Source organism: Callorhinchus milii, unplaced genomic scaffold (assembly GCF_018977255.1).
Source record: "Callorhinchus milii isolate IMCB2004 unplaced genomic scaffold, IMCB_Cmil_1.0 Scaffold2, whole genome shotgun sequence".
Classification (NCBI taxonomy): domain Eukaryota; kingdom Metazoa; phylum Chordata; class Chondrichthyes; order Chimaeriformes; family Callorhinchidae; genus Callorhinchus; species Callorhinchus milii.
In genome coordinates, this window is record NW_024704743.1 from 97,006,043 (window position 1) to 97,020,902 (window position 14,860).

At 38.6% G+C, this 14,860-nt stretch overlaps 1 protein-coding gene across 5 annotated transcripts in view; it reads left to right on the forward strand.

Annotated features, from left to right (window-relative positions):
* cpq (carboxypeptidase Q) overlaps positions 1 to 14,860 on the forward strand; it is a 133,956-nt gene that overhangs the window by 17,873 nt on the left and 101,223 nt on the right. For all 5 annotated transcript variants that reach the window (XM_007887892.2, XM_042345221.1, XM_007887893.2 and 2 more), the window contains 2 exon segments: positions 5,418 to 5,625; positions 11,075 to 11,282. In XM_007887892.2, the coding sequence (XP_007886083.2) occupies positions 5,418 to 5,625; positions 11,075 to 11,282 (416 nt within the window).

A 14,860-nucleotide genomic window follows, 5' to 3' on the forward strand; every position in this document is an offset into this window, starting at 1 on the left:
AGAGGACACGAGCTGCAGAATTCTAGATGATTTGCAGCTTGTAGAGAGAAGAGTTGGGAAGGTTGACAAGCAGGGAGTTGGCGTGGTCCAGCCTAGATGTGATGAACACAATGTGATGATATGTGTTCATCTTGAGGTTATAATAGAATGTTTACATTGTGTGAGCACACTGTCAGTGTTGGTAAATGTATCCCTTTTTGAGGATTATTACAATGCTTGTATATTAGCTTTTGCAGAACTAAATTTGTGCTTCTCGACATCTGTTTCCCATAAAACTGAACATTTTGCATTGTATATCGATGCAATGCACTGCACAACAACAACAAATTACATTTGTATAGCACCTTACACATTTTTACAGAATGCAACATTGATATAAGTAAAGTAAAACACACTCAAGCCAATAGGTACCCAAGTAATCAGGAACCCCTATTTACACACCTTTACAAGTCTACTGGCCATAAGAGACTCATCATGAGGAATTACACTGGGGTAAAATTTGTAGTGTTTCATAATGTGTTCCTTGTGTTAATTAGCACAAGGAAATCACTAATGAAAAGCCACAACCTTTCCCTCACTGTTTTTCAAACCCCCTTTTGATCCCTTACAAACTTACTTTATTATAACTCTCTCTTCCCTGCCAGCCTCACTCTATAGCAGAATGGATAGATGTTATTGATGTGAAGCATGCACATTCCTTTCGTAGAGAATGTGTTTCCAATCCAGGGCTCTGATGTTTTCAACTTGTGGCTCATACCAGCAAAGGTCACTCTTGATTGGATGGGAATGCCTTGCAATTACTAAAATACATAAATACTAGGCATCCTATCATACACTTACTCCCTCGCTTGCTCACCCAGGTGGGATGAATGCAATCAAGTTATTGTTCGACACTGAGAATTCTCATTTCTTTATCCTCAGCACAACCTTTAATTATTCAATTGCAGTCTTGTCATTATTCATAGGTAAAGATCATTGCCTGATTTAGGACTCAATACACATTTGCACATTGTAGGATTATTCTGAGTTTAGGCTGAGAAGAGGAATATATGCGTGGATAAATATATGATCTGTGCAGTTCTGTAAGCACAAACATAACGCACTAATAACAACAAATTGCATTTACAGTATAAGCAACTTACTTGTTAAAAAGACATTGAATGAAGGGATACAGATATGTGCAAGAACAACAATTAACAACAATTGTTGGCTGGCAATACATGTGCAAAATAATTTGTGTATCGGTGCAGTCAAGGTAACTAGTATTGTGTATAAAACATTAGGAAGAGAAACTGCACACACATGGTTTGGTCCAGGCATTCAGCATCTTTCAACTAACCCTTTATCATTACAGTTTCGGAATGACATTTCCTTCTTCTCCCCACCCACCCCCCTCCATATTGTAAAAGAGAGAGGAAGAAAATCTCCGGTGAAAGTAATTTTCTTGGGATCAAAGTAACACATTCGCTTCTTTAAATAGAACCGAATGTTCTTAAAGCAGACACAACCTTTAGGGGGATTTGCCTGTCAGCATCATAAATTGCAAGTCAACCAAGCAATGTTTTCTATGTACTGAGGCTGTCTTGCAAGTGAAGTGATTAGCAAGCAAGATTTCACCGTAGGTTTAAATGTAGAACTTGTAAAGGAATAAAAAAGACAAACCAATCACTTTGAGCGCTAATTATTTTTTACACTGCATCCAAAAACTATTCCTATCAATTGCTGCAGAACAGATGCAGTATGTTCTTTCTGAGTAACCAATTTGTCATTAAATTTGCTTCTTTTTGTCATTAAAAAAAATAATTATTTAAATATCTTCCCCTAATGTTTATTTTCATATTGTTACTTTTCTAATCTCTTCGGATTTGGTCATGTGCCAAAAATGCCAGATGACCATCTCCCAGGTTTGTACGGATTAATGGAAAGAGGAGTCTGAACTGCTTTGAGGTCTCAACCTTCAAATCCCTTCCCAATTTTATCTGTCCCTACGTTGGCAATCTCCTCCAGCCCTATTCTCCCTTCTTCCACCCTATAAGCTATGATCATTCCTCATTCAGACCGTTCCACCATCAGTGGCCAAATCAGCAGCCACTATCTCCGATTCTCTGGAACTATTTTCCAAAATCTCTCTTCTCCTTAACTTCAAAATCCCCTTAAAATCCTACATCTTTGACCATGCCTAACTTCTTGGGTTTTCTCAGCACTCTCACATAACGTTACTCTCTGTGTTGTTATCCCTATTGTCTTTGTGAAGCATATAACAATGTACTATATAAGCATAGTTATTATTCGTCAATTCATTCTTTTTTCATTTGTGAGTAAACACCAGCCTTCATTTGGTACATTACCCTATAAGAAATCTCACATTCAAATTCAAACTTGTGTCTTTCCAATATTACCTGGATGGTGTCTTATGAACTTTTACACAATACACTCCTATTTTCCAACTGTTCCAAGAGTAATATTCTCTTCACACGTTTCTTCCGCGGATATGACATGCATAAAAACCTCAGTATCTCTGGTGTGAACTTGCTTCAGTGAGCTACATTTTAATCATATGCATCAGCTGTTTTATTAGTCAGTAATAAGTTATGGATTCATACTCAATGAATTTGAAATGATTACACATGAATCATTAACCAGTAGACGTATTCATGAACCAGGTCCTTGGAAGGACAGGCGTCAATGTTCAATACAACACTAACCGTGATCAATAAAAGGAACAAAATGCAACAAAACCAACTCATAAACTGCAGAATATAAAAAAGCAACATATGGCAATCATTTTAAATCTCATTGTTAGGTTTAGATCAGAGTTAGAAACCACTCAAACTTTGTAATCATAGTCTATGATACCATCTAAAAAAAAACCTTCCCTTGGGATTCCTCCTATACGTTCATTATTCTGTAAAATAATAAACACTGCTGCTGCAGAAATATTCAGATCCTGTACATTGCAAGAGAGCAATTCACTAGTATTGAAGAAATTCGGCTAAAACTTCCAGTTTGGAAATGATGATTTATCAAATTATCTCAGTTACCTTTGATATCTGAGCCGTCATGGTTATCTAAACTTGTACACCAGTTTATTCACCCTGCACAAAGCCACATCTACATTGTGGAGACGTTTTACACTCTAGGCCTCTGAGTCTAACCTCTTGACATTTGGGTAACTCCATGTTCCCATCCAGGTTTGTCCCTGTCACTCCTATAGATTCTGATCATTATCAATCGTCTGACGTGTGAAGTTTTAAGTCTGTTTTTCTTCATTTGCTAAACCCATCACTATTTTTAGTGCTTCATGGTCAACTATTGGGCTGATCTTGTATCTTCAAATGAACTTCCTCAGCCAGCCAGTAATAGCACAAATCCTCTACCATCCCTTGGCATTAGTGTTGATAGCCCTGATGACCTTGTCGGATTCACTTTTCAGAACTCCTTTCTTACGAAGACAAGATACAGTCCTGTTCTGATGATGTGTAACATGTGAGATAAGAATTTCTTTCCAAAGGCTGGCAACCTGCTGGTTTGAGTGAGTAAAATACAAGCAATAGTCACTGATGGACTATAACGTTACAATACAGTGTCTCCGATTCCCTCAGAACCTTCTTCCAAAGCATCTAGGTTCTATGTCTTCTGGAATGTGCAATATTCTTTTGTTTGGGCTTTCACAATTTGGGAGTGGTGTAGTTCACCACGAGTGAAGTCATCACACTCTGTGTTTAAAACAAGCATTGAATCGAGCAGCACTAGGTGTTGTGTACTGGACAAGGTTGCACTCATTCAGTCAGTCACAGAAACATGAGTGGGCCATTTGGCCCATTGAGCATCTCCCTTTGCTTGACTGAATGCATCAATCATCGGATCAGTCAAAGTCCATTTCACCCGTCTTTTTCCTGCGTCAGTGACAACTCTTCATTGTTTTCAATTACCATGCCATCTACAGAGCAGCCACACAGGGAAATAACTAATATGTTCACTGAGGCTTTAATTTTCTGACCTGCAAAGTACCAGAGATGCCTTTGAAATATCAGTTCCTCACTTGGTAAATTTCCAACCTTTCATATGCAGATTTCAGTGACTACTTTGATTGGATGTCAAACATGTACTCAGTAGATATAGATGAGCTTACAATAAATAATGGTTGGAGTGAATCATATACAGTATTAGTCTGAGCACAATTTTGACAGTACAAAATCTATGCAGCGGGTCCCCATTCTAAAGTGTGAGGCTGAATATTCATTCTGAAAATGAAAGGTTATAATAGTGAAATATCACTTTGTTGCATTTTGTATCTGATTGAAAGTGGCAGAACATTGCAGTTCACTTTAATTCCTGACAGAGGAGAGGGTAAAGCACAGTACCTACCATGATAGTTTTGCTATATTAGAAAAGAGAGAATTTATTATTCTATAATATATTTGACGCTATAGAAAAACAGGTACATTTGAAAGAAATCTAAAAAATTTTAGTTTGCTCAGGGCAAGTGCCAAGTAAACTTGGGATACGTATTAATCATATTTAATGTAGTTTGAGAATTTTTTAAAATATGTAGTTTAAAATTCAAATACACAATAATAATAATCCTTACATTTGATTATAGCGCCATTCACATCAGTGGGATGTTTCAAAGCGTTTCACAGGATATACTGTTAAGTATAGTGACTGAATTGTATAGGTGAACATGGCAGCCAATTTGTCTACAGTAATGTCCCACAAACAGCCATGAAGTGAGTGACCATTTTTTTCTGGGGCATTGTTGGCCAGGACACCGGGAAAAACTCCCTTCTCTTTTTGAATAGTGCCATGGGATCTTTAAAGTCCACCTGAGCAGGCAGGCAGACATCTGTTTCACTAGGGAAGCATATAGATGAAGAAAAGGAAGGGACTGAGAATAGACCCCTGATGTACACTGCAGGTTTGTACGTGGGATAAGAGAATAAGCTATTGGAGGAAACAAAGTGGAAGCCATTGAATCAAATAGGATTGGAACCAAGACTTATGTTTTGCCAATCTGTGCCTAAGCACCTTGGGGTGTCTTTCTCACATGAAAGGAGCTATATAAATGTAAAGTTGTATTGTAAGCTCTCTGGAATGAGTAGGAGTTATTCCTCTAGGAGGAGAATATGCACTCCATTACCAGACAAGCAGACGTCATACACATGGATCTCTCTATGGAGATTTTAAGTGTGGTGATGGGCTTCCATGTATGTCAGGTGCCCAGCTGATATAAAAAAAATCATTCACTCTGAATTGAGGGAACCTCACGCTAACAGCAGTTAGCAGTTGAATGGAAGTGCAATGGCGCCAGTATCACTGAATACTACAACAAGATGTTAATACAACATGTTGATGGTTTTACTGATGTCTGACTTTAAACTTATTAATGATGATTTTTATTGCTTCCATTGATTTAGGCATTACAGCAGAAGTTCTGGTGGTGAATTCATTTGAAGAGTTGCGGTCACGAGCTAATGAAGCTGAGGGGAAGATTGTGGTCTACAACCAACCGTTTATCAGTTATGGAGAAACTGTGAGCTACAGATTTGATGGGGCTTCAGAAGCTGCTAAAGTGGGAGCTAAAGCTTCACTTATCAGATCGATAACTCCCTTCTCTCTTTACAGGTGAGCTAAAGCTTGACATTTTCAGTATTGAAGTTGACTGTAATGTTCTATTATTTCACTCCATTCTGAATAAAGTTAAATTTTGACACTCAGTTTATAATTTATTTATTATGGTCAGGTAGGCTCTGAAGCCCATAGAAACCCATCACTGTGCTTATCAAAATCAGGCAAAGTTCTTCATATGTAACGACTCATACATGGACATTTCCCTGAATGGAATACGTACTCTCTCCCTACTGGAATCACCCTAGTTACCTAAATAGAGTACTAGGCCCACATTGGTGAGAGATGCAGTGCAACCAGTGAAAACACATCGCAGGAGAGGAAGAACTGTCTGGCAAACTTCCCACTACTTGTCTAGCTCAGACCACCGTAGGGTCCATTGGACTTTGGTCTGCAAGGTTAGTAGGAGCTGCAGCATGTATTAAATCAAACCTTTTATAATCCATAAAACTAAAATATTAATTAAAAATGTAATTACATTTTTCTTGTTAGCTCCTATTAAATGGTGTGTAGTGTTTAACTGCAACCTGTTATTTCCCTTCATTCAATTGCGATTTCCTGTCAAAATACTCTTAATAATCCTTTCACATCTGGAGGACATCCCAAAGTGCTTCACTGTAAAGTGCAGTGATTGTGTGTACTGTGAGCGAAAGGTTTTATATTTATGAACTGCAGGATGAAAATCATACCTACTGATGTGAAGTGTTGTTTGCAGGGTACCTCCTCTATGTCATGTCAATGTACATGGAGACGTAGGCCCATTATATTCGCTCCTGGGAGAAAACTCCACCTCCCTCAAAATATACACTTACACATCTTTCCTGGTATTGGCCTCTCAGTCTCCAACTTGGAGAGACGGTAAAACAGAAAAATCAAAACAAGACCAATTTTGGGGGAAAAAAGTTTACCAGTAAAATTCCCCCCGACTCCTGAGGGCAGTCAGACAAGCTCGAGGAGAGGATCGATCTACCACCTACAGAAGAGCATTGCTCTGTCTCTCTGTTACATTGTAGGGGACATCACATGGTAAAATAAATTCCCAGTTTGTCACTTTTGATCCTCTCTTCCTTAAGAAATCTATCTAGAATCCTTTTGAATGAGTAGATGCTGTTTGCACAAACAGAATCACAAGGGAGCCTACACTACACTAACTATCTACCAACTTCTGGTTGAAGAACTGGTTCCTCATGTCTTCATGTCCAGCCTGAAGTGTTTTCTCTCTAGATCTGGAGCCTGCCTTCAACAATGAAGACTTTGTCACCTGACATTTTGTTAACCCTGTGAAGTGTGTAATATAATTTACATTTATGGAGAGCTTTTCACGTCGGGAGGAAGTCTTGAATCATTTCACAGTATCTTGTAAACCTTAACAAGTCTGCCTCTCAGTCACCTCTCCCCACTCTGACTTGTGAGATCTCAGTTCTGACTTGAGGTTGGCTAAGAGCCAATGCACGCAAACACTCTTTACAGACACTTTTGTGTTGCAGATACTTTGTCCCATTGTTACACCGCAGGTTATTCTTTTTCAGTTATTTTTAATAAAATAATAATCCTTACAGTTGGTTTTGCACCTTTCATGCTGGGAGGATGTCTCAAAGCAATTCACAGGATTTATTCGATGATGTGAGAAGGTTATAAAAGCTGAAGAATTATTAAAGTCTGGCTGACTGTGTACTTTGTAGGCAAACCCCATTATAATGAATCCTGAAAAATAAATTAGACTCACATCTGTAGCCATTGGTTAGAATGGAAAAAAATCCACTATGACCAAAAATAGCACCTGTTCTCAAATTCTATCAGCCTTGTTTGTTAATGCTGTCAGTGGAGCATGCCAGATGTGGAGTGAGTGGAAAGGCTGAGTCTTTATCATTTAAACTCCAATGGAAATGTCACACTGGAAAATCATTATGGACAGGTGTGCGATGTCTATATTAATCTAAGTAGATGCAAAATGCGATTTTCTGCACCAACAAATGAGGTCGGTTGGTTAAATGGGAAAACTATCTGCTTTCAATATGTGCATGCAGATTGGGTGTTTGTTTCGAATGGTGTGCAAGAAATCCTTTGAGAATTGGAATAATTCTACGGCAGTGCTGCATGTGATACCGATAAACTACTCCAAATTGAAGGCAAAATTAAACTAATTCTGCAGCTGGGAGGAGTCCAACAAAGTTAAGTTTTGTCCTTTAAAAACTTTTGGTGGCTGTTTTGCTTCAATAATTGGAAGAGGTGACCAATTATTTCTGCCCCTGGGACTTCTGCAAGTAAAGGAACAATCTGCTTCTTCCTTAGGCTCCTCTGCTCTCAGAATATTGAATAGTGTTTCACTGGTTAATAATTCTACACCTCAGTCTAGGTCATGCTCTCCCTTTTAAAAACTAACCTCTGTTTGGGAAAGACTTGTATGGTGTCAGTGCAGTTAAAGTGGTGAGGATGCCTGCTATATATCAAATGGGCTACTGGCCAAGTTAGTGCCAATTATAAAGTGGTGGTTGAAAGTTCTCTTTGGGAAAGTGGTGGTGTCACTGTTAGAAAGAATACAGTGCCTTCCCCACTCTTTTCACCTCCCCAATGCACAAGACCTTAGCTTGGAGATGATCTCAGGTCAGAACTGAGATTTGTTACCTGGTAACCTAAAAGGATGCTCTTGCTGTCAGGAATTTATTTTCCAGGCCCCTCACTAAGTGTAAAATGATGGCTGTTGTTTGGAAGTTTGGAAGTTGAAAAGCCCGAAGGAGGAAGCACTCGCCAGAAGTTGGGGAGGTGTGTGTGTATGTAAGCGCTCTGATGATGCTACCCTGTGTGAAGGGTGCTATATAAATGAAAGTTGTATGTGTGATTTCAGTCCCATACATGCTAACAAAGATAGATTTTCAGGACATGTTTTGATCGCAATTTCTGTGCTGTTCCTTAATTTTTCCTGGCAATATTTAAGAAGCAAAAGGCATTAAGGATATTGGAATTTTCACCCAATTTAATGCTATCCTAGTTGTGAGATTATGTGTTATGACCAACAATCCCCCAAATCAAATCATTCACTCACTCCATGACTATTTGCTGTTTACAAACTGGCTGACGCCTTTGCCCACAAAAGACAGTCCACTTTGCAGTATATCCTTTGAGACATGCTCTTGATTTAAAAGGGCTCTACCGATTGCAAGGATTATTATTTGCCAAAAGAAGCATGAAATGTAATAATAATAATCCTTGCGTTTAGTATAGCAGCTTTCATTTTGGAAAGATGACTCAAAGCGTCTATCCCTAACATGCCTAAGTGCTTCACAGGATTTTATTGTAAAGTGAATTTGTAGGTGAATATACTTGATATGCTGTCTAACAGTGTGACTGAAACCCAAAGCCAAGCAGGTAGGTGAGAATCTTAAACACTGAGCATGTTGGCAGTTGAATAATTGAAAAATAATTAGCTCTTTAATGGTGCAAGTGTTGGCGAAGATTTTTTAAGAATATCAAAGGTATTAGAAACTTTGGAACTCTCTCCCTCAATCCCTCCACCTTTCCCCCTCCTTCCCCATTTTCACATCACCCCTAAAGACCTTCCTCTTCGACCATGCCAATGGCCACCTCCCCTGTCACTGATAAGGAAGAGTCATGTTGCTCAGTGGTTAGAGCACTCACCTCACAAGTGAGAGACGTGAGTTCAATTCCCGGCAGGTCGAAACCTTGGGCAAGTTTCCTTACTCCACACATCCATCCCTCAAGAAAAAAAAATTGGTCACTTCAATCCACGACTGTTTGTGGGATACTGCTGTGTGCAATTGGCTGTTGCGTTTCATCCACAAATATACAGTCAATTCACTTTATAGTATATTCTGTGAGGCGCTTTAATACGTGAAAAGTGCTATATCAAATGCAAGTATTATTATTATGAAGTGTTCCGAGATATGACCCTGTGTAATCCTGGGTAATATATTATTATAGACCATTAACATTTAAGATTGGAGTAGTAGTATTGGCTGAAATTTTTCAGTTCAGTCTTAAGTTGCAAGTTAGTTTTCACAGTTCTGGAGAGAAAGTCTTCCAAATTCTGCCAATTTTTCACAATTCTACACCATCTTAATTTTTAAGAGAAAATGGCCTTACATGCTAAAGGTAGTTGGAATTCTAGTCATAGAATAATCTCTTTTGCCCAATGTATAAAATAAAATCTCCTGCCTCAGGGTCAAAATTATAATAATAAAATGATAATCCTTGCATTTGATAGTCACTGCACTTTACAGTAAATCCGTTGAAGCCCACAGAGACGTCCTCCCGACGTGAAAGGTGCTATGTCAAATGCAAAGGATTATTGTTTTATTATTCTAACATTATATCATAAGCAAATGGTCCAAGTCGTAGCTTGCAAGCCATTCATGCATTGGATGAGTTTAGTCTGATGAGCAATGACTTCCTATGATGTCTGCCAGGATGTTATTTGGTGCTCAAGAGAGAAGTCAATGAGAATGATCCATGCCCTCTGACAGCTTTGGAGTTGCTTTTTTTGGCTCAGCAAACAGAGCAGCAGACGACCTTGACACTTCATAATGTCCTAATGAGTCTGGCAGCCGCAGAGAGAGAGAGAGACAGATGGATGTTTGAGAACAATTTAAGTGAATTCTCCCACACTAATTTAACACTGCAATGGCATCCTTGATGTAGACTTATTCTAATGAATCATCTGGAGTAGATTGTACATACTATACAGTATACAATATCATCTTGATCTTTCATTTTAAGAAAAGTTGAAAAGGAACGGAGATAAAATATTTTTACACACAAATTTAATTTATTTAGTGTGTGACAGCAATAAATATTGTACTGAATTAAATAATATCTCACTTCCTTTTAATTTGGGTGTGAGCGTTCAGTGATGGTATCCAATCTAAATATAGCTGGATCTTGGATTATATATCAGGTGTAAAGTGTGTACCGAGTGTCAGACTGGCTCAGTTAGTAACACTCTTGCCTCTCAGTCAGAATATTGTGGCTTCAAGCACCACCTGAGAATTTTGAACTCACAATTTAGTTGACACTCCAATACAGTATTGGGGAAACACTGGAGCCACAAAGAGTAAACTCCTGTGAAGCACTTTGGGATGCATTGGTGACACAATAAGATGCTCTACCAAAATGCAAGAATTATTATTTACTCAAATCATTAAAAATTGCTTCCAAAATCAGAATGTGCTGTAGAATCTATGGTGCCTTAAAATTGCAGTCACATTCCTTTGCCCCACCAAAAACACCCTCTACAATTTTTCTGCGCCTTACACTCAATGCACCTTATACTCAAGTAAATATGGCTAATACTATGATTGTTGTATCTTGTCAGATTGATGAAAGTGTACAGTCATCTGATTTATCTCAAGGACCAGAGTTATAGTTAATAAATAGTTTCTGTTTTGTGGCTATACTTTAATTTTTTAAATTATTATTATTATCCTCTCAGCCCTCACACAGGGTGGCAAGGTTACCAGGATAATGTGACACAAATCCCAACGGCATGTATAACAATAGAAGATGCAGAGATGCTGAGACGCATGTCTGACCGAGGTTCCAAGGTGGTCATCAATCTCAAAATGGGGGCCAAGACATATCCAGATGTTGATTCATTTAACACTGTGGCGGAAATAATCGGAAGCAAGCACCCCGAACAGGTTTGTCTTATATTCCTTGGATATATTATATATATATGTAATAAAGTTACAATCAGGCAATTAAAGGGACACTATATGGTCCCAGGGATACAGAGTTTAAAAGGTCCCCATGTATGGAGTAGGTGAGAACTAAAGTGGAGACTAAAGTGATTGATTTATATTCTTTTTTTCTCCAACTCAGTAAAAGAGAAGCTTTTTAAAACAACACCTGTCTCTGACTCTAATAATTTACAGTTTGGTAGATTTTCTTTTTGGTACAAATCAAATGAAAAATTGAGAAGCAATTACACTGTTTTTTTTTGTTTGGTCAGCCAGGTTTCTGACACAGGGTAATTTCTATCTCATGCTCAAGAGTATCTGAACCAGACTGAAAGTTCTACATGTGCATGGAAATTTCCATTTATATTGAAATATGTGCACACTTTTCAGTGCAGGTTGGCAAGAGAAAAGATTTGAGGATCGCAGTGTGCGTATTGGGGCATTGTAAGTTTAAGCAGCAAAAATGGTGCAGTTTACCTTTGTGAACAGTGATTTACTCTTCCAAGACCCGATGAGCCAGGCTAGCTGGTCTTGTCATCAGCAGTGCCTCAGACCACTGCGTACCTGCCTGGCTGGCTCTGAAACTTGACTACCAAGATTCCGCAGAACTATATATTTTGAACTCAGAGAGGCCAGGTGAAGCACTATCTCGCTTCACTCACATAACATCAATCATTGTTGCTGAGTAGAGTCGAGGATCTCTCCAGGGGGAGAGAGTATTGTCCCCTATCAGATGGTCACCAAGAGCCAAGACCCAGCAACAATACACCAACCTTACTATGAGTAGAATAAGGAGAAATCCTATTCCATTGTGATGTGGAGAAAGTCAGTGTTACTAAGAATAATCACCAATTGGACAAATATTGGGAAACAAATGCAGATTGTAAATTAACTGTGAGAAGCAGATTGCAAGATTATATTTTGAAGCAAGATAATGGACTATTCAGTGTTGAGTTATTACCATTGTATTATAAATATGAATAGAAACTGTTAAGCAACCATAGGTTTGGGATATTGTTGAAATATGCATGTTTCTGTGATGTCTGTTATTGCCCCTTGGCCAACCACATTGTGTTTATTAAGGATCACTCACAACAATTTTGTATTTATAAAGCACCTTTCATATCGGGAGGACATGCCAAATGCTTCACAGAGCTGGCCATGAGCTCAAGCTGGGGGTGGGAGGAACTGAAGGTGAGGGGAATGACCAAAATCAGTCAAACAAAAGAGCAGAGACAGAAAGGCTCACTAATGGTTTCAAATTAAATGGGATTAAATTTTAATTTATGTATTGTGCAATATTAATAGTTTTTATCAATGCATTGATTGACTGCAGAACAATGTTGCAAAGCTGAATGTGAATTAATTCTGTTCTGGAGCATTTTGCATTAACCCAGTTATTTTAGTCAAGATGGCAGGAAGTTAGATTGACCTTTGAGGGTCAGGGATGATTATAACATTGTGATTAGTGACACACCTGACTATTTGTGGCACCACAACTGTCCTTGCTTCTCGACCTCTGAGGTTGTTCCATCCTGCTCATAACGTGCTCTGAATGTCAATAGGCTTGTGCAGGTGGGAAATCTTTTCCTTCCATGACATCAAATATTGAAAGAACTGTGCATGTTGCCAAGAGATATCAGGATTTTGAACTCAAAGTCTAGTCTGCCACTCCAGTGTATGCTGGAAGTTGGGGGGCTGCATTGTTTCTGAATGTGTCCTTCCTTCAAATGATATGTTAAACTGAGGTCCTATCTGCTTGTTTAAAGATCCTATTCAAAATGAGAAGTTTTGTCTGGTATCCTGGTCATTAATCCTCCAGATAAAGCTAATCATTTCATTTGATGACTGTTTGTGAGATATTGGTGTGTGTAAATTGCTTGCCATGCTCACAACAACAACAACAACTTGGCTTTATATAGCGCCCTCCCTGCCAGACGGGTCTCAGGGCACTTCACAGTAATGGATCCTGGGGCCGAGCCAGGGGGAGGGATGGGAAGGTGACCAAAGGCGCGGTCGAAAAGAAAGGTTTTCAAATGTGCAATCACTACACTTAAAAGTAAAACCCTGTGAAGGTTTGGAGATGTTTTTACACCATGATAGGGTACTGTATCAAATGCAGGATTATTATTATTAATATTGAAATGAACATTCTGTGCTTGGGTGCAGGCACTCCTGATGGGATGAGCTAAACCACTTAATAATATCAGACTGAATTAATCAGAGATTTTACTTTATTTTTATACAGCTTATAGTTGTATTTACTTTAGATAATAGTCACTTGGCAAACTGTATCTGATTTATTTTGTACCTCAAAATTAGTGTTCTTAAAACATCCTGCTCCTTAATAATCATATAGAAATTGGGATTAAAAAGGTGTCCTTTTAAGATAAAACAAAATAAAATACGGAGAATGCTTAATCCCATTTTAGAGAACACAAATGTTTCTTTGCCATCCACTGGTCTAAAATTGATTTGAAAGTAGAACTAAAACATTTGAAAGTTTAAAAAGTATTTCTAGCATCAGGGAATCCCCAAATCACCTCTCACTAACTATAAAACAATGACAATGTCAAATGGACTGTGAGAAGTCAGAGAGACATCGTTGTCCTAAAGTCAGGGAGTATTCATTCCCAAACTGGTCATTACGGACGGTTTTCTCCCGATAAAACATTTGTTAATTAGCCCAAGTGACAATTAAGGAAGACTAGTTTTGACCATATTTTTCTCTCATTATACCCCATTCATGTCCCTGCTAGGGTTCATGCCCTCATTCAGGCATAATTGTAACATAGTCTGCAGAACTGTAGGCAAGGTTGCAGAGTGAAAATCCTATTTGCTTTTCTCTCTGAGGTGAAGCACTGTGCTATTGTGACATTCTCAGTCTGGTGATCTGGATAATACTGCCTTTATATTGCGGCCTCCTGCGGGGCCTGATTAAATAGTAGGCCCTCTGCTTTATCTTGGTGCTTCAGATTTGCACCGGGTACATTCCAGGGCCAAATCCACAGCACCACGGGAAACCACTGCACACATGACAACTGATACATTTGGAAAGATTTACAAAGAATACTCCCTCCCAAACCCTTCTATTTTCTTTCTCTCATTTGAAGATCCAGCTTCCTCTTCAACGCATCTATACCGTTTGATTCAACCACTGCTTCAGTCAGCGAGTCTGACTACCCTCTGCTTGAAGTCGTTCCTCCTAAATTCTCTTTTAGATCCCCTCGTCATTATCTTATAATAATAATAATAATAATAATAATAATCCTTGCATTTGATATAGCGCTTTTCACGTCGGGAGGACGTCCCAAAGCGCTTCACAGAACACACTGTAAAGTGAATTGACTGTATATTTGTGGGCGAACGCGGCAGCCAATTGCGCACAGCAATGTCCCACAAACAGTCGTAGATTGAAAATGACCAATTTATTATTGCTTTTTTTTTTTGTTTTTGTTTTTTGAAGGGATTATTATTAGGCGTGTGGAGTAAGGAAACTTGCCCAAGGTTTCGCCCTGCCTGGAATTGAACTCAGGTCT